Here is an 18,799-nt window from a genome sequence, read left to right on the forward strand (position 1 = left end):
GTGACGCTTTATGGTCGGAATGGAATGACATGACCCTGTCGGCAAAATTTGCTCTACAGATTTCCTGTCAGATCTTTAATGACGATGGGGGGCGTCGTTGTAGGTCATAATAGAGCCGTTATATGCGGATGACTCCATAGTTCGTATCCATGGACATTGACTGTCGTCGTCGGGACCGCGGCAAGAATTCTTTATCCCTCCTGCGTAGTATCTCAACTAGCTCGTGCGCTTGCCGACCCATGCTCAAAGCTCCTCCTGACTTTCTCTCCTCCTCCGTGGCGCCGAATGATTTGCTCAGTTCCAGAGAAATCTCGTAAACAACTGAGGCAGTCACGGGAGTGATGGCCCAGAGGCAAACAGTATTTAATGATGATGGAACCATGGGGGCAATCCCATTTTTGAGGGTCAAGTTAACAGAATACTGGACTGGTCTTTGTTTTCAATTTCTATTCCCTCCGCCGGGTTCCGTCATACCCAAGTAGTAGCCGCGAATAAGGACGGGGGAAGAGAGGAAAGACCTGACCGAAGAGAGACCACCGCCTTGACCATTTCCCGCCCAGCCACAATAAACTGACTTCATTATTCTGCACTGTCCGGACTAAGTAAGAGTAGCTTCACCTTTCCCCTTCCAAGTTCCCTTTTCCCCGTTCCATCCCCTCCCTCTAAGTCTTCGCCCTTCCGCTTCTCTTTCATTACCAGCGTTCTTCCTCACCCCCCAAAAGACCCTGTCCATCATCTTTATCTCTCTGCCTCTCCGCTTTAGAACGGCGAATTCTTAGAACCCAAGCTTTCCCGGTGTGGCACCGATCCATAGTGGAACTTGCTTACCGTAAGTTGTTGATCCTTGACTTTGTGCTATCCGCTGCCTTCCTCTGGTTCCCCCTCTCCCATGGCGTTTGCCTTCCCAATGATCACCCTTCAAATCGAACCATAATCCCACCTCGTCGCTGACCAGGAGTTCTCTTTCTGTTGTCCACAGATCCCGTTTTCAGTCTGATCCGCCGAGCGCTGAACCCTCCTTCGCCATGACGAACTTGAAGGAGCTGCGCATTCAACCGCGCATGTACAAGAAGCCACCGTTCTCGGTGGAAGTTCCCGGAGTCGAAGCCGTCGAAGGAGAGACCATCCCCCGCCGACTGCCTCTCGCCAAAGATGGCCTGCTCGAACGCCCGGCTGATGATGCCAGCACCACCTACGAGATCTTCCGTCGCTCTGCGAGGCTGTACGGAAACTCAAAGGCTGTTGGTACCCGCCGCCTGATCAAGACCCACGTGGAGAAGAAGAAGGTGAAGAAGATCGTGGACGGTGTTGAGAAGGAGGTCGAAAAGGAGTGGACGTACTTCGAAATGAGCGGGTATACCTTCCTCAGCTTCACCGAATACGAGAAGCTGGCGCTTGAGCTTGGTTGTGGATTGCGGAAACTTGGTTTGGAGAAGCCGGATAAGATCCATCTCTACGGCGCAACAAGGTACGCGTGTAACTCATGGTGCTTGGTGATACCTTAAGATTGAAGGCTAACTATGGCGGCTTTGACAGTGCAAATTGGCTGGCCATGTCACACGGTTCGTGCGCACGAACATTCGGTTATCGATGGACCCCTTACTGATTGGATTGTCTCGTTACAGGTGCCGCATCTCAGTCGCTGACGGTCGTTACTGCGTATGACACTCTGGGTGAGGAAGGGCTGAAACACTCATTGGCTCAAACGTCCAGTCTCGCCATCTTCTGCGACCCTGGTCTCATCCCTTCCGTGGCCCACGTGCTGAAGGACGTGAAGTCGATCAAGCATGTTATCTATAACACCGACCATGAGGTCAAGAAAGAGGACCTGGACAAACTCAAGGCGGAATACGATTATCTGAATGTGATCAGCATCGAGGAACTGCGCAAGCTGGGCGAGGAGAACCCCGTGGATCCAGTGCCCCCCAGTCGCGAGGATCTCTGCTGTATCATGTACACTTCGGGCTCGACCGGACCCCCCAAGGGTGTTTCTCTGACTCAGGCTAACGTCGTCTCCGCATGTGAGTTCGCCCATCTGATCATCTTGTGCATAACGCCAGTAGAACTAACTATAGAACAGGTGCGGGTATCCACGCGATCGTTGGACCCTACATCGGACCCTCCGATTCGCTTCTGACGTATCTTCCACAGGCCCATATTCTCGAATTCATGTTCGAAAACCTTTGTCTCTTCTGGGGCGGCACTATGGGCTACGGAAACCCTCGCACTCTCTCGGACACCTCGATGCGCAACTGCAAGGGAGATATTCGCGAATTGAAGCCTACGATTCTGGTCGGCGTGCCAGCCGTGTGGGAGTCGGTCAAGAAGGGTGTCCTCAACAATCTGAACAAGAACAACGTCCTAGTCAGGAGCTTGTTCTGGGGCGCTATGTCTGCCAAGAACTTCCTCATGACCGCTGGCTTCCCCGGTGTTGATATGGGAGCCGGAATCCTTGATGCCATCGTTTTCCGCAAGCTCAAAGAGGCAACCGGTGGCCGCCTGCGCATTATGATGAACGGTGGTGGACCGGTCTCGAAAGATACCCAGAAGTTCTTGTCCATGGCTATTGCCCCCATGATTAGTGGCTATGGATTGACGGAAACGTCGGCAATGGGTGCGCTGAACGATCCTTTGGCATGGAACCCGGATGCCTTGGGCGAAATCCCGGGATCGATCGAAATGAAACTCGTGGACTTCCCCGACGCCGGTTACTTGACCAAGAATACCCCTCCCCAGGGAGAGATTTACATTCGTGGACCTAGTGTTAGCAGCTGCTATTGGGAGAACGAGGAAGAGACCAAGGAAGCATTCACTGAAGACAGGTGGTTCAAGACTGGCGATATTGGCGAGTTCGACACGCACGGCCACATTAAGATCATTGACCGCAAAAAGAACTTGGTCAAGACGCTCAACGGCGAATACATTGCCTTGGAGAAGCTCGAATCTATCTACCGCTCGTCTCCTGTGGTCGGCAATATCTGTGTCTATGCCGCCCAGGATCAAGACAAGCCAGTCGCCATCATCGTACCCCTTGAGCCCGCCTTGAAGAAGATCGCCAAGGACAATGGTATCGAGGGTGAAAACTTGGAGACTTTGGCGCACAATGAGAAGTTGAAGGCTATCGTCCTCAAGCAGCTCCAGGCTGCTGGCAGGGCAGGCGGCTTGAAGGGCATTGAAATTATCAACGGAGTTGTTCTCTCTGATGAGGAGTGGACTCCTCAGAACGTAAGTTGAACCATACCGAAACTCGCACGTTTACGCGGCAAAACTAACTCGTGTCGATCATAAAGGGCTACATGACCGCCGCTCAGAAACTCCAGCGCAAGAAAATCCTCAACCGCTTTCAGGCCGACGTTGACCGTGCATACGGCAAGAAATAGAGAGACTACATAAGCCATTTTCTTTGAACTTTCTTTCTTATGTGCTTTTCTTTTTTTTCCTCTTTTGTACTTCTTGAATCGGATATCCGCGCTGGTTGTCGTGATTTTGCATTATCACTCGCCCGACGCATGTTGTCTATCTGCTGTTCCTTAATTTAGTGATTTTGCTTGTTATCTCGATGTGATATGTGTATACATGATGTCCTTTTTCGCTCTCCTCTTTGTGTACTGGGCGCATCACATGCTCTCTTATACAAGATCTTTTTCAAATCTCGACCTAAGTTCTTTCGAGTTTTGCTTAGGATCAGGAAAAGTAGGCTAGGTCGCTGGATGAATGGAATAATATCTTTCTTTCTCATGTTAGCAGAAATAAGACAGTCCATCATGAACTCATCACGAACGCTATTGCGATAGAGTAAAACCCACCTTCCTGCTGCGTCGGCAGGAACAGCTTTATAGCCAGTTACCTTTCCACAAAGCCCAGCAGCGCATGAATCATACCCCGCGACCCTCAAAGATTATTGAACCAGCCGAGCCAAAGAATATTACTTGTGATTAACTTGCCGCTATAGATTTGTATACGCCGGCGGTGTCAAGTTTCAATCAACCCTGGGTCTAGACGGGCCCTACCTAGGTTACCACACACTAAACCAAAATGGGAGTAGGGGCTCCTACTACCGTTGACCGCGGACCTCCGGCCTTCCCCAGCCCGGATTTACCTTGCCCATCGCCCATTCGAAACCGACGGACTGCCCGGGAGTTACTTTAGTTATCTACCTTTCCACCGCGCAGTAATCCCTTCGTACTGCCCGTCTGCGAGAAATCATTCTTTTGTCGGATTATATATCAAGATGTCGTTCTGGAGGTAAGTAGGTTTGTTCTGCTTCAATCTTCCACTTATCCCCTCTAACCCCCCTTGCCGTTGGGGGCGGCCGCGGCTTCCGCCTACGTTTGAGACCGAAAAAGCGCTCGCTCGCTCGCTCGCCTCTTTCGGCCGGCGTAACGTTATGTCTCTCTCCGTGTTTCTCTTTTCTTTTTTCTTCGGCTCGTTTTGTTTATTATTCTTACATTGACTGATGGGTTTTGATGTCGATTAGTTCATATAAAGGCCTCTCGCCCAAGACACGGGCGCTCTTCGGAGTCGGAGTCATGGCGTGGGCGGCGGTTGGGCTGTGGATGACGCCGCAGGTGGAGGGGGCGATTGGCCTGACGCCGACACCCGAGGAACAGCAGGAATTGGATCGGAAATTGGCGATCCGGGTCTCGAGGGTCGAGAGGTAGCTTTGGATCATTGGAGCGAATCAGACGGGGACACAAAGTGAGAGAAAGCGGAAGCGGTTCTGTCCGGCGGCCGGTGGGTTCAGAGCAGGACCGACGTTGATGAAGAGAGTCACTCCCTTTCTCTTGCTTTCTCTCTATCTTCCGGTGCGGACTACGCTACTACGAAACTGGACGGAGGAAGGGGGGCGACCTAGGTTTCTAATGAAACTGGTTGGCGGGTTTGAGAGATGGGGCCCAGACATATCGCGGCTTGCTGATGATGGGCGACCGGACCACCGTCACATGAATGTGCGGGTCTTGCAGGCGGAGTGAGATGCTGGGGAATACAGGGAATCATACACGGTGGCAACTAAGTATAAGGTGAGGGCCGAGAATCAAGCTAGGGAGAGAAAGGACAGATGGCGGCGCATTTCCTGCAGGGTAGTGGACGAGTTGGGACGAGGCGGGCATTCGGTTCTTGTCGCGTGTCTCGCCTCGTCAGAAGTTTGTTGACGGGACACAACGTCCGGGAAAACCGTTTCGTGAAACAGAAATATGGACGCATGCAGTGTTGGGATGAGGTTTTGAGGCAGCTATCAGTTTGTCGACCTGGGCGATTGAGAATGTCCCCTATGGCTTCATTGGCCTCAATAGGAAGAGGTCCGGTATAGTAGGCGTTTGAAAGGGGATATATCATAAGTGCAAGCAATTGGAGCCAGACCGAGAATGATAACAACCATCCTTTCCAGGCAGAGTACCGGTAGTGTCCTTCGATGCAGTCACCAATCGAATGAGAGGTGCACCCAGGGTCTGAGCTCTCGATCCTCGGGACATCGCAATAGGGCTGGTCAATGAGACGCCAGCCTTGACGCGAACAGTAGCCCATACACAAGGGGTGTCCATGGTGGGTCTGTTTCTCTTCCTTTCAGGGATCTCAACCGACTGTAGTCCATGGTCTCGGATCCCGATAAACCTAGGCTGAAATCAGACCCGATCAAAACAACAGACATACAGTAAACAAGGGCCTCTTTGCTTCAGATGTTTTCTGGGTACCTGTTGCATGCAATTCGCCCAAAGCCCCTATTTCCCACATGAACCGCCGTAGACGATGAATGGGATGAAACGTCTCCGCCGCCTCTCTGTAAAAGCCGGATAGCTCCGAAGCAACAGTAGCCGCCGTACTGACCGTTGGCTGAAACGTGCAAGGTGATAGGCTCCATACCTTGCTCCAGAAACAGGGATGATGCGGTGGAACCGACGAGAAGAACGAACCCAACAGCTGCACCACGATTCGGAGGCGTGTCGTGGCCCAAGGCAATACGGTGCTCATGTTGGGCGCTTTGTTTTCACAGGCAGATATCCTTCGTCTTTGCCGTCGTTCATCAACGACCGACTTCTTGTGGCTCACCAAGGCTCGGAGCCGGTTAACTTGTCTCGGGCCCTTTCCCCTTCTTCCTACTCCCTTGTACGACGTGCATAGTGGGCTATTCTAGGGGAGCTTCATTGCAACGAGATAGCTGGCTTCGGTAGCCACGGCACCTCCACTTGCCAATGTTAAGGATCGATAAGCTATTGAAGTAAAACAAACGGATCGGCCTAATGTGATTCCTAATGATGTTTCAAATGACGCAGGGTGAATCAGCTGCATGTGGTTCTGAGGATGACTGGTAAATTCTGGCTGTCGAAATCAGAGGGAAGGCGGGACTTTAAGCTTGTGTTTCTTGAGATAACAGGTCGATGAGAAGAGGATGGCAGGGTACTCGGCTGCTTTTTGACGATTCTGTCTTCATCGAAGTGGTACCTAACTCTCATTCCCGATGCGGTCCACATATTGAACATCCTGGAATATGCGATCCTATCCGAAGAGTGGACGGGAATCTTCAAGCACCCATGGCTGCATTCACAGACCCAGACAACCTACAGTTAGAGTACAGTAAGTTATGTTTGAGGGAAGGGATCGTCTGGAACGGCACCGGAACGTGCCGAGAGTGGTGGCGGAGGCAGCAGCCGGTACAGTACTCCATGGGCAAAAGAAGAGCTCAAATCCTTCACAGCCATTTGTCTGACCACCATTGAGCGTGGGAGCTGCCTCGTACCGTGTTGGGATCGAAAGTAGCGCCAAGCCTTTAGGGTGATTGCGGGAGGGGGTGGGTGCAAGAGGGAAGATGCGGGCTTCCTAACGCGATTGAATCAGCGGCCTAATGTATGCCCGGTCGATCATGGAACGCATTGGTGGATGATCATCGCGTTAGTCGCATGTTCCTTTTTTGACGTCGCTCCAGTCTTGTCATTCGCAGCTGTGGAAGAGCAAGCATCCCGCATCACGTATCGATCGGTGAATTGAGGACCGAGAGACCGGACTGGACTGGAATAGCATGGAAGGGGGCTGAGGAAACCAGGAAGGAAGGATGGATGGATGGATCGGAGTTTATGGATCTAACTTTGGGGCAAGCAAAGCCATTGAGCCGCGCAGGAAGATGAGGAAGGGATTTGTAGCTTGTAGACACTCCACCTCAACAACAAAGAAAGACGGAAGGAAGATAGTCAGTCTAGCGGCGACGGCGGTGGCGGCGGCAGTAGCAGCAACAACAAAAACAACAACAAAAACATTAACAGTAACAGTAACATGTTAGCGACTGGCAGCCAGAAAAGGGCGGAGAAAGGTTAAGCTGACGGGGAAGGGAAAAAAGGAGGTGTGAGTCCGTCAGTGAGCAACATCAGCTGCTGGTGGCCGACCGCCAAACTTGGCAGGTACAGTACCGACAGTATCATGGATCCATGATGACCGGGGACCATATCCGTCACCTTTTGCAGTGCATGTCATTTGCTTTGTATGGAATACTTGTCGATCTTCCTCATCGTCGGGCCTTGAAATCATCGAACTGTGTCCCTTCCCGACCCTCTCTTTCCTTCTAATGCTGCTAATGCTGTTGCTGTTAGTGCAACTACTTCTCTGGACACATACGAGACCACATCTCACCACCCCTTGTCCCTTGAACCTAGTCTATCCGTAAACGTATGGAAAGGAAGCCCAGCCTTGTCGACCGAGATGCAGATTCCCTTTCCCCCTCCTTTCCTATCACAAACGGATGGCAGACAAATGCCCACCTTCCAATTGCCGCCACCCTTAGGATGTTCATTTGCTTCTTTGAGTATGGGTCAATTTTTGTTTTTGGATTTCTTTCTTTTTCTATTCGTTCTCTCACTCCTGCCCCCCCCCCCCCATGTCGGTTTGACATGCATTATTAGGTTGGCCTGACAGCGGCGGCGGCGACCCTCAAATTTAGTCCTAAGTAGGGCAACATGTCGGAGAAATTCTGACCCCCGCCAGAGCCAATTATTAGGCTACGAGGGTTACACTTTCCCTGTTTCTTGGTTCCTTCTTGCATTTTTGACTCGGGGCTTCATGCGTTTGTCGGTCCTATCGTCTAGGGTCTTATCGCAGGAAGGGCGGGGGACGCAACCTTTTATCTAATATCCTGGTCGTGGGTAGGCTTTCTGTCAACTGCTGGCTTACTACTCCTTGCGTAGGCAGAAAAGAACTGTTGTGGAAGCAAGAATAGAGGGGTCAAAAGTATAAACCAGGAGAAAAGAAATGGAAAAAGAAAAAGAAAACGGACAGTAAAAAAAAAGAGCAGAGGGGCTAGATTGAAGGTGGGACCTCAAGGTCAACCATCGAACTGCGCAACAAAGAAAAGATGCACGCAGAGGCTAGCTCCTCAATAAAGAATGCAATTTTGCTTGCTTCCGCGACACGGAACGGGGCTAATCCACTCGAGCTACCAGTCTATATCGAACACACAGGGAGTTTCTGAAAGTTCATCACAAGCATCCGAAACTCTTTTTCTTTTCCTTTCCCACCAGAAAAAAGCTCATCAACAAAGATCCACAAGTAGAAAGGTAGACCTGACTCTGCAATTTTGATCCTGCCGTGGCTTTGAAAAGCAATGAGATCGATAAGATTGTAGAAGCATTCCGATGACAGAAAGGTTGAGTATAAGAAGAAAATGAAACGGAAGGGAAGGAAGTACAATGAATAAGAAGAAAGTCCACAAGAATGGAGGTCAATCCTCATGGGCTCAAAGCAGCGTAATAGAAAGGGTGAGATAGAACTAAGCCAGAGGCGCCAACTGCTAGGCGCACAGACTCTGAGAATTGGAGAAGCGACCGTAAGGACTGCCATCGCCGGCGCGCGTTGAATAGACGGGATCATACCCACTACTAGTGTTATGGTGGAAAAGGTTAGGAGCCATTCGCGAGGGATGTTTCAGACAGTGCGGCGACTCAGGCTGGTCGTTTGAAACAAACGAGACCATCGGATCGTACGTCTCCGCGAAACTGTTCGCGGACTCATCGCTATTCTTTGTGATAGAGTCATAATCGAAAGGCGGCAGATGAAGACGGTACTGGCTGCCGGGCTTACGGCCATTCAGGACAGTAAACCCAGGATCCGGGTATGGATCCATACTGGTGGTGCTTTTCATCGAATCCATAGGATCCATCGTGTCTGTGATGAGCCCCAGGTCAAACGCCGATGACGATGATGACGATATATGCGGGCTTTCGCTGAGCGGTGACTGGTCTGCCGCTGCCATTTGATGGTAGTCTGTTCGAGGGTAATGTGGACCGCCGCGGTGAGAAGAGTCGTACGGCATCAAGGTCAAGTGAGACCGTGCAGCCTGTCCTATGCCCGGGGGTAGGACAGCCCCTCCAGTGCCGTCGCCCGAGCCACCACTTCCTCCATCCGGGCCCCCCATGCTCGTTGAGCTATCGCGCCGGCCATCTTTGTAATGTCCTGGGGAGCGACCGCGAACAACCATTGGATGAGAGAGGCGTCGGGCAATCTTGAACCATTGGGTCTCAGTTCCGCCCACCGGATGGGAGACCTCTGCGTATAGCTCCACCACCAGATTGTAATATTGCTGTTGAGCCCGTCGCTTGCCATTGTTCGCCGTTGCTTTCTGAAATTGGATGCGTTCAAAAGTGTGTTGGGTTGGAGGCTGTGACGGTTGCGGGGCCCCGCTGTACGTGGAACTGTACTCCATCGGTATTCCGGCCGATTGCGATGTCAGTGAGTAGCCGTGAGGACTGCTGCTAGACGCGGCACCGTGGCCTAAGGCTAAAGGCGAAGTTTGGCATGGCTGGAGCACAATCTTCCCGGGTTTCCTTTCTGACTGCTTGTCTCGTTTTGGTGTGTGCTGAACCAGCTCCCGGACTTCCCCACACTGTGCATTCACGATTGCCGAGATAGACATGGAAAATGACAGAATGCGTTCTGCCGTGGACTGCTCGGAAAACTTCAGATAGAGGGGACCGTGAGGCATAGGACACAAGGAGAATGAACACGAGACAGAAAAATAGTTACGCCGATAGCAAGTCCACTTCTCGTCCACCTGAAAGAAACCCTTGTGGATTTTGGCCTGTATTTCAGGTCTGATTGACTGACTGCCGGAGATGATGGGATGAATGACATTGGTCTCATGGAACGGAGGTGCATCTACCATCGGCTGAGCCAAACGCTGGACAGGATCGATCAGTAGACTCGTCGATTGCCCGAATAGCGAACGCTCGACAGGGCCGTCAAGCGCTCTTGGTGTAGTTGTGTAGGGAGGCATGCGAGTCATCTCGGGCAGGGTTGACAATGACGGAAACCCGCGATGAAGCGCATAGCCCGAGTAATTATCGGATCTTCCCGCTGGAACCGCAGTGGCTTGCGATGGTACGCTGAGCGACATGTTGGTCGGCGGTTGACTGAACGGATCCCAAAATTTTCTTATCAATCAACCCAGGCTGACAACACACTTTTAGGGGCGTAGACAGACTTACAGCGCAGGAGGTACTCGATGTGATCTGAACTCTGAAATCCTATCATAGGATAGTCCGGGCGAATGTGAGTAGATTGAGTTGGATGAGGAAGAGAAGGGCTCTGTCCGGAACCACTCCTGTCAGTTCAGAGCGCACCCAGCTAAAAGCAAAGAGAAGGAGGCAGACCAGAGCACGAGTCAGTGGGGCTCATAATCATTGTTGGAGACGTAGCGAAACTGTGAACCTATTTAGTCATGATGCCGTGTCTGTTGGGGAGGCGTCAAAAAGTCTGGAGAGGATGATGGCGGCGAGGGCCAAAATAAGATAGGAGAAAAGAAAGGCCAGGTAACGTTCATTGGCTTCCAACGCATCATGATTGCAAGGCATGTATAAGCGTATCAGAAGCGAGGCGAAGGGTCCAGTGATGCGACCAGGGAGCAGCAAGTCAATGCACTATGCAAGCAACAGGCTACCAAACCCAACGTTTGATGAATTAAGGATCACGGGCCAAATTGGAATATCAGAAGAAATTGGAAAACCAAATGGAATAATAATAGGACAGGTACCCAGTGGTCGACAGAGAGAAATTAGAATAAGTAATAGAAATAATAATACAAAGAGGCAGAAGCATGATCGAAGCACAGAGGGTGAGCTGAACAGCGAGCTACTCGGTAGTCAGGCTGTTCGGACAAGAAGGGAATGCTGTAACTAGTGGCTGCAAGCGGGCCAAGTGGAGCACGAGGATAGTCTGGATTGAAAGAGAACTGAACTTACGGTACATCCTGCAGTGCAGGCTGCTGTGTGTTGTATCGCAAACCGTTGGTAGCAGGTATTGAGACAGGCTGCGCAAGAGGATGGTGAACGGCGCCACCTCTCCGGGTATTTTCCTCTTCGTCCATCGAAAAGGCTGTCGATCCAGAAAACGGCCGTTGCGCCCCAGCGTAGTCTCCGTCCGTATTGAGGGGACCATCCAGTGGAAAGGAGTTTTGCAAGAGAGTTGCTGGCGATAAGCCCATAATTAGCAGAGTAGCTCTGAACGGATGCCAACGGGGTTATAGATAGATGAAGGCATGATGAGATGGAGGCAAAACGAGATAGAAAAATACCGCCACATGAGATCTCTAAGACAGAGAGAGAGCGAGCGGGATAGAGCGAGAGAAATTGAAACAAAAAAAAGGAAATCAAAAATCAAAATTCATAAAGGAAACAGAAATGGACGCTTGACGAAAAGGTACAAGAATGTTTAACTTCCGCCAGTCCAGCATGGGAAAAGAGGGTTCGATTCCCTGTCAGCCAAGGAAGCAGTATTCCTTTATGTCATGCGAATACAAGGAAATCGGGCATTCTGAAATTGTGTAACCAAAGTAGAAGCTTGAGGTGTGGAAAAACAAAAAAGAATCTTAACGTCACCCCCGGATGTAGATCGGCTGTCAGAAGCAATGGCAATGGGGGAAGGTCACGAGCTCAACTTATCGGCCGCTGAGCCCGCATCATCGCAATGACGGAAAACTTGCCAGGGTAAGGAATGCCGCAGAGTCGAATCAGGATCAGCAGAAGAGAGACAGAACCACTCACAATGATTCATTTGGAAAAGCCACCGAAGAGACACTGCCCTGAAAGATAGAAAACCTCTAAGAAAGAAAAGCGACAATTCAACAAGAGAAATCTGAGCCACGAAAGATCAACAGATAGACTTTTGAGAATTTAGCAAACTAAGCTCAAAGACGGGTTCGTGCCTGGGGCGTCTTTAAGAGTCAGCCCAAGCTGAGCAGCGCCAAAAGACCCTGTCGACACTAGGCCTGGATGGCACTCAACAGGGGTATGCTAAAGCCGTGGAAGCGCTGCTAATCATTGCTATTAGTGACGCCTACCCACAAGGCTTGCAACCGCGCGGTTTGGAACAGGTCGTCGCTCTTACCCGGAGATATTGCCCGCCTTCAGGATCCTGGTCGAGCGATAGGGTACTAACTTCCTGATAGTAGCGCTAGGTTATTATATCAAAAGCAAATCTGCCAGCGAGGATAAAAATCAAGAGCAATGGACTCTCAAAGGAGACTGCAGCACCCATGAAGTAGGCCTGCCGCTCTGATCATCCGCGACGGAAACAAAACTGGGGGATCTGGCAATAAAACTGTCGGAAGGGTGGAAGGAATATTGGATGGGAAGGAAGTTAAAAGCAATAGACGACATCAACAGAAAAAGAAAATAAAAAGAAAAGAAAACATGAAAGCAGCAGTACACCTATGCGTTCGAGGACAGTGACTAAGTAGACATGATGACTTCTGGCAGGTTATATGTATAGCATGGGAGAGTTGACGTAGACAATTGACAGAGTTAATGTAGCCCTGTTGCTAGCCATCTCGCTGTGGATGTCCAGCAGGTCTCTTGACGAAAACCTTCCAAGACACCAAAGCTTGCATGTCTTATACAGCCAGTGACAGTTCCATGACTCATGTCATGGACATGAAATGCATCACTAGGAATGACACTGGCTCGGAACCGAAGAAGAGTATATTTTCAAGGCCGAATCCCAGGAAGAGAATTTGGAGGTGGGAAGCCAGGCGCGCAGAGACTCCCGATGCAAGAACAGGAAACCGATATGATGGACTTACTAGAATGTGCGCAAAAGAGGGCGAGTATCTTGCATCAATTAATGCAAGCTTTCATTCCCAGCTGCAACCATATGTGTATGTAGATCGGCTGTCCCAGGACTTCGGTAGACCACGGCAAGAAGACGGCTATTGGAACAATAGAGGCCTGGTTCTCGGGAGATTAAATAGAAGACCTGGCGAGAAATTTGGGAGTCCGAGTTCTGTTTAAACCATTCGCAGGTGCCGACGGTCAAGGGGAAAGGGCAAGGCTGAACTGACAGTCGTTGCGAGGGATTTGCTCGCTTGATATTGATTTTCGGGTGTTAGATGGAGATGCTTTGCCCACGGTTCTTCCTCCTGTTCACACCAACAAAGCGCACACTTCGATCTTCGTTGTCTACCTAGGCTGGCCCCCTTTACCGCGTCCAATGAGCGACCTTGTAGATATGTGCGGCGGAAATTGTCTGCAGAGAATTGTTGTGCACAAGCCCTGAAGCTCCAGGTTACCCATTTAAGCTTGAGAACAAATACCACCCACGCCACGAGTTTGCTGTCGAGCTAGACCATGCCAGGGCCAAAAACCTTCCTTGTTCCAACTTCTCTATTGAATTGATCCCAAATAAAGAAAAGCTGGATCACAATGAGGAGCACCTCGCCTTTGGGAAGAAGATTATATATGCTTGAAGCTCAATTTGGGGAATAAAAGCCTTGTGCCTTTCAATGCCGATCTTGCTCCTCTGTGTTGTTCTGTGTTGATACTTTTTCCCTGTCTGCCCTGCGCGCGTGCCTTCAGGTTCAATTCCTCCCCTCCCTCCCTCTCCGACACGTTCTGGTCCGCGAATTGATTTCGTTTCTTTTTCGACTCAAAAACGAAAAAAGAAAGAAACTAAACCCCTCAACCAGAAACAGAGCAACAACCTTCGAGGGAAAGATTGACGTCTCATCCAGACTAGTGCAAAAAGAGCTGGACCTTGCCAAAAACCGTTGGAGACACACAGCATTGGTCAGTTTCCATGTGACATCTCTCTGACCCAAGTCCAGACAAACTTAGCGCTGCACAAACTCAGACTGGAATGAACTCCAACTCCGGCATAGTTCGACCGGCAGCTTGATTGGTGAACTGCTCTATGCTCCATACAGAACAATACTTATGAAGTCAGCTGTCCTAGTGTGTGAACACCCGGGGAACGGCAAAGTGCAGCAAGACCGAATGAGATGATACTAGACCCGATTTGCGGCGATCATTGCCTCCGGGAAACCGCGCAGACCCCAGTCTCATGATGGGGATTGTCGATACTACTACTGAGCTTGGGCAGATGCAGATAGCCAATAGCTCTCGGGGCCGTCGAAGAACGGTCAATGTACGCCGTCTAGCCATACAGTGTCAGGTAGGGGCCATGGTTCCAAAAAAAGAATCCATGTTCAAGAGCTGTCGCCACTTTGGGGTTCTCCCCTCAGGATTTTCGTATGCTCAAGGCACGAGCACCAGCGAGTTTTGCATGAATAAACGGATCAAGCGATCGTCAAATTTCGATTCAACGGCTGGATTCGATTCCCGCATCCCGCGATGGCTTGTTTTTTTTTCTCGCTCACCGACATGACACAATGAGCCATGACTTCAGATATGCAGCCTGTATAAACTGCAGTAGTATGGATAACACGCCTATCATGATTCGGCTGGATGTTTTGACCGGACCGCATGCGCTTCAGCGACAATGACCCCTTTCCAGTCCTACCAATTCTCGGTGTGGAGCGTACATGTGCTGCGCCCAGCATGTTTTCCAGAATCGATCAGGCCCACTACCAGGTAAGACAGTCCAATTCAATTCACTGTATGTGGAAAGAACATGCAGTTTGCGGGAGTGGGGGACAAATTTCCTCTTTGATTATTCCGATCAATGGTTGCTTGTCCCTTCCCCCCTCTTCGCCCTTCACTTTCCTCCAAATGGACGAAGTTTTCTGTGGCTGGATGATCGACCAGGCCTGCAGGAAGCTAGTTGGTCCAGATGTGATACGCACCGTGCTGAAATAAGCCGCCAAGCACATATCATTGGCAGAATGTCCGGGTGAGATTTTTCCTCGGAAGCCAGTCATTGAGAGACTGCAAATTTTGAGTACAGAGTGAGTCCCTAGTGGAGGAGGGATGTCGTGCAGGATGTGCCCGCGGGATGCGGCGCGAATCCCATAGTAACCTTGAACAGGGGGTGGGGGCAAGGCAAGGCAAGATTGAGACGCGAAGGACGTTGCATTTCAAGCCAGGGTTAACGGACAGGCCCGCTGATTGGAATATTGTTCTGTAGATGGATCCATGGTAAAGGAGATATGATTTCACGCGATTCCCAGAAGAAGATCACTGCTGATAGAGAATCGAGACCTTCAGCCTTGAGAGCCATTCAAATCATTCAAGACCGTTCAAATCGTTCGAGACCTCAAGGACGGACAGGGATGCATTTTCCAGATCGTGAAGTGCCGTGCAAAAGCAAGAACGATGATGAGACGCTAGCCGGAAGAGGCAGACTTACATTATACCTAATTAAATTATCGATCCCTCTAGATTAGGTCTTTGCCTAGTACTAGCTAGGTAGTTAGTTCCGGGAGGAAAAATGGCACGTGCATGAGCTCGCCTGAAGGAGGTTTAGTGCCATGCCGATTTGTACTGTTCCTACCACCTTCTTCTTCTCACCTATTTACAAGAATTGTTATTATTGAGCCAACGACCAACAACTAATTCAGCAGCCGTTTCCTCTACGACCTCCCACGGTTTGCTATGTCAGTCAGCGCCGTTGCGATGTCATCTCTCTCATCCTGAGCAGAATGTTGACTCTGTCGGTCCCAATGATGATGATGATGAGATGGGATACAAGCCGAATGCCGACGACGCCCGAGGACCCTCCCACTGCTTCCGTATCTAACAAACATGGCTGACTGGGCTGGGTATACCTAAGCAAAAAAACCTTAAAGAACTTGCACCTGTTCCAGATACTTGGCCAAGACTTCATCGGGCTGACTAGGTAATTTCAAGGGCACCGTCGGGGCACCGTCGCGAATCAGAGAGGCCAGACGGAACGGTGTCATTGTTTCTTAGGCCGATAGACATTGCCTTCTTCGCTGGTACTTTGGTTGTTTTTCTTTCTCTTGTTCGATTGGAGTCCAGTCCCGATTCTACCTGGAAGAACGGGGTCCGTCCATTCATGACGGTGCCTACGTTAAGGTTTGAACGAGGCCCTATCAAAGACCGAGATCCCTGACCCAGGTGGAAACCAGTTGGACCTGTCTCATAATTAGCATCGCTACAAAGTTGCGCCACTGGTGTCTTTCCGATTTGATGCACTGCTCTGGTCCTTCGCTTTCAGAAAGCGTTCCGCTCTTTTTCCTGCTGACTTGACCCGTGCCGGTGGCTGATACATTTCCCGACGCAGAATCCTGTACAACCGCAAGATAATTACAGTACCTTTCCTATCCACGATGGGGTAGTGATGCTGTCCTGGCATGCTCTGGGCTGCAGATGGCCGATATTGCGGTTGGGACCATCGACAAAGCCCCGCTAGACGGTTGTCGTGTCGATCCAAGCAGCTGCGCTTGAGGCGAGTCCAGAACATTCGGCTTTAATTTCCGGGATCCTCGATAGACTTCACAATTGGATGGTTCCTTGACAGGATCCTGGCTCTCATACCTGAGCTGCTATGCGGATTACGATCATCACTTTGCATATTAGCCTTTCCATCGGATCATTCTTACCGGGCAGCCGGTTCTGGCACAAAGTAGCTCTCCGAGAGTATCCGTTCTTTACAACTCATGCAAGCTGTAGCAGCTGTCTTCAGCGATTTGACTGATATGCAGTCGAGCAGCATTATTAGGGGAAATCTGCCGTGACGGACGCACAGGTGTCACTACCACGCGTGTTTTAGGTAGGAGCATCGTTAGTTTGTGGTAACTTCGGATCCGAGGATACACCGGTTCCTCCCGGTCCAATTGTGACCTGCCCAGTTCTCCTGAAAAGACGAAACATAGCGACTTCGTTACGCTAGGGTGTCCTTGAGCTGATGCCACTCACTTCCGAATCATTGACGGTGGCAGGTTAACAATAGTCCACTTGTTGACCAGTCTTGAATGTCGCGCATCTGGGACCAATGTTTGTAAACGAACCCGTTTTACGGCTCTTTGCTAGTTGTGCTCCCACCCTTGATCATATCTTACCAGACATCTTTGATTCGAATCGTTCCTCTCACATCCGATCATGATGCGGCTGATATCTTGGAAAGGTAAATCAGCATTTGCGCAAGAAACTGAACGTGGTGCTGATATTCCTTATTCCTCGTGGTTGTTTTCGTTGGCTGGGTTGCTATCAAATCTGCCTTGTCTGTGCAACTCAACGGGTTTAGGATCAATTGCTGCCTGGAATTGTTATTCTCGGTCTCTTTGGACTTGCAGACGACCCAATCTTTCCAGTATTATGCGAGCATCAATTCTAAGTTCCGGTCCATATCTGAAAATACTGCAGGAGGCGCCAGGTTTGGCCGGGACACTTTCGCCCTATCATGCCCACCGCCTCAATTCGATCGGACGCTTGAGCTGTATAGTACCTCTTTGGAGTCTCAGAATAAAAACGCACGGGGCCAGAAGGCTGGCGCGGATCGACGCCTTCGAGGCAGCTGCTCAAGGGAATACGAACAAGAAAAAAAGCCGAAGAGGTATGATGCCTGCTGAGTACCAGCCACGGAGGCCGCTTCTTTGAATGAGCCGACCCGGATAGGACGGTCGTTATACTTGATTGGGTAAGACTGGCGTTGGTGACGTTGAGGAGAGAGGCGTGCAAGAAGCCCATTTGGCGAGACGGGTATGTTGAATCCCGTGGGGAACCGGCTCTTCCAGTGAATGGTCAGCGCCAGCTCAGTTGTCTCTCACGGGTAACACAGATAGAAACTCGCGAGGGTCGTCAAAGGATGAGCATATCAACACTTGACCGAATCACTCGCAGGGCGATACACAAGACCATTGTCGACCGAACTATTTAACACCGTGTCCATGCAATGTAACCAATGTTGGAAGGAGTCAGCACACCCATTGACATACCTTCCGAGCAATAGCCATTGGTGCACTCACAAAGGTAGATTCCATACACCTCCCTGATGCTGACCTGGCGTTACGCCTCGCCCCAGACAACAGGCCTCCGCCCACCTGAATGGCAGACGGCTTAGACGGCAGGAGATGACGCACTGATATGATACTTTTTCCGTTTGCCATGTCCACCTTCCTGGGTGGGCGAAGATCCACCAATACGGACGTAGAACACCTCCGATCTTGCCACCGCGGAATGGTTAGGCCCGCGGCCTCTAGCTGAGGAGTCAGTATTACGATTGTGCAGAGGCATAATGGTCTAGCCTGCGTGAAGCGCGTGGTGAGGGTGAGATGAGGCGGCGCTATTCTTGGAGCTCGAAGTGCTACTGATCCTTCTCTACCCATCTGGCTTACCCACAGACCGTCTGGTCAGCCTGACAGAAGCTTGTATATGGCAAGCCATCCTTGACAGAGCAACTTCAATAGTCTGTTCACCGCAGCCTGTGAACGCCAATCCGCCACCTCCTCTGACTGTGGCCTATAGGCCATCTTCAGTCCCTTCTCAACAATGACCGGACTAGGAGTCCCCCTCCAGCCGCCTCGGCCCCTTCTTGAGGCCCCCCTACAGGGCAGACATCTTTTCGTGGGTATGCAGGGAGAACAGCTGGCAATGATGTGAGTTGACTCATCGGACAAAGCCCCATA

At 50.7% G+C, this 18,799-nt stretch overlaps 7 protein-coding genes across 7 annotated transcripts; 4 read left to right on the forward strand and 3 right to left on the reverse strand.

Moving 5' to 3' along the window:
• The first annotated feature begins 629 nt into the window (after positions 1–629).
• Positions 630–3,458, forward strand: faa4 (long-chain fatty acid-CoA ligase FAA1). Its single transcript, XM_025701141.1, has 6 exons — positions 630–829; positions 980–1,468; positions 1,537–1,562; positions 1,626–2,021; positions 2,081–3,225; positions 3,291–3,458. Exons 2-6 carry the CDS (start codon positions 1,026–1,028, stop codon positions 3,378–3,380), a joined length of 2,100 nt encoding a protein of 699 aa, XP_025550832.1. The 5' UTR covers positions 630–829; positions 980–1,025; the 3' UTR covers positions 3,381–3,458.
• A 773-nt stretch (positions 3,459–4,231) lies between these two features.
• Positions 4,232–4,661, forward strand: BO97DRAFT_425339 (uncharacterized protein; the record flags this gene model as incomplete). The annotated part of the gene is made up of 2 exons (XM_025697055.1): positions 4,232–4,245; positions 4,478–4,661. 2 exons carry the CDS (start codon positions 4,232–4,234, stop codon positions 4,659–4,661), a joined length of 198 nt encoding a protein of 65 aa, XP_025550833.1.
• BO97DRAFT_92870 (uncharacterized protein) lies at positions 4,620–5,007 on the forward strand. The gene has a single exon (XM_025701143.1). It carries the CDS (start codon positions 4,761–4,763, stop codon positions 4,971–4,973), a length of 213 nt encoding a protein of 70 aa, XP_025550834.1. The 5' UTR covers positions 4,620–4,760; the 3' UTR covers positions 4,974–5,007.
• Positions 4,857–5,743, reverse strand: BO97DRAFT_92879 (uncharacterized protein). The gene is made up of 2 exons (XM_025701144.1): positions 5,694–5,743; positions 4,857–5,613 (listed from the first exon to the last, which is right to left on the reverse strand). Exon 2 carries the CDS (start codon positions 5,524–5,526, stop codon positions 5,041–5,043), a length of 486 nt encoding a protein of 161 aa, XP_025550835.1. The 5' UTR covers positions 5,527–5,613; positions 5,694–5,743; the 3' UTR covers positions 4,857–5,040.
• A 2,925-nt stretch (positions 5,744–8,668) lies between these two features.
• On the reverse strand, positions 8,669–10,640 carry BO97DRAFT_92934 (NDT80 / PhoG like DNA-binding family protein). Its single transcript, XM_025701145.1, has 2 exons — positions 10,467–10,640; positions 8,669–10,391 (listed from the first exon to the last, which is right to left on the reverse strand). Exon 2 carries the CDS (start codon positions 10,373–10,375, stop codon positions 8,774–8,776), a length of 1,602 nt encoding a protein of 533 aa, XP_025550836.1. The 5' UTR covers positions 10,376–10,391; positions 10,467–10,640; the 3' UTR covers positions 8,669–8,773.
• Positions 10,641–16,954: 6,314 nt separating this feature from the next.
• BO97DRAFT_93009 (uncharacterized protein) lies at positions 16,955–17,930 on the forward strand. The gene has a single exon (XM_025701147.1). It carries the CDS (start codon positions 17,274–17,276, stop codon positions 17,769–17,771), a length of 498 nt encoding a protein of 165 aa, XP_025550837.1. The 5' UTR covers positions 16,955–17,273; the 3' UTR covers positions 17,772–17,930.
• BO97DRAFT_93010 (uncharacterized protein) lies at positions 17,931–18,678 on the reverse strand. The gene has a single exon (XM_025701148.1). It carries the CDS (start codon positions 18,497–18,499, stop codon positions 18,089–18,091), a length of 411 nt encoding a protein of 136 aa, XP_025550838.1. The 5' UTR covers positions 18,500–18,678; the 3' UTR covers positions 17,931–18,088.
• Between the last annotated feature and the right edge of the window lie 121 nt (positions 18,679–18,799).

The sequence above is a fragment of the Aspergillus homomorphus genome (assembly GCF_003184865.1).
Source record: "Aspergillus homomorphus CBS 101889 unplaced genomic scaffold BO97scaffold_21, whole genome shotgun sequence".
NCBI lineage: Eukaryota > Fungi > Ascomycota > Eurotiomycetes > Eurotiales > Aspergillaceae > Aspergillus > Aspergillus homomorphus.

What these genes read in the sequence shown, in the direction of transcription:
- faa4 (XM_025701141.1), top strand. Translation starts at nt 1,026, where the DNA reads ATGACGAACTTGAAGGAGCTGCGCATTCAACCGCGCATGTACAAGAAG. An exon ending in CATCTCTACGGCGCAACAAG is followed by an intron (nt 1,469 to 1,536) that starts GTACGCGTGTAA and finishes CGGCTTTGACAG; the next exon opens with TGCAAATTGGCTGGCCATGT. An exon ending in TTGGCTGGCCATGTCACACG is followed by an intron (nt 1,563 to 1,625) that starts GTTCGTGCGCAC and finishes GTCTCGTTACAG; the next exon opens with GTGCCGCATCTCAGTCGCTG.
- BO97DRAFT_92870 (XM_025701143.1), top strand. Translation starts at nt 4,761, where the DNA reads ATGAAGAGAGTCACTCCCTTTCTCTTGCTTTCTCTCTATCTTCCGGTG.
- BO97DRAFT_92879 (XM_025701144.1), bottom strand. Translation starts at nt 5,526, where the DNA reads ATGGGCTACTGTTCGCGTCAAGGCTGGCGTCTCATTGACCAGCCCTAT.
- BO97DRAFT_92934 (XM_025701145.1), bottom strand. Translation starts at nt 10,375, where the DNA reads ATGTCGCTCAGCGTACCATCGCAAGCCACTGCGGTTCCAGCGGGAAGA.
- BO97DRAFT_93009 (XM_025701147.1), top strand. Translation starts at nt 17,274, where the DNA reads ATGATGCGGCTGATATCTTGGAAAGGTAAATCAGCATTTGCGCAAGAA.
- BO97DRAFT_93010 (XM_025701148.1), bottom strand. Translation starts at nt 18,499, where the DNA reads ATGGGTAGAGAAGGATCAGTAGCACTTCGAGCTCCAAGAATAGCGCCG.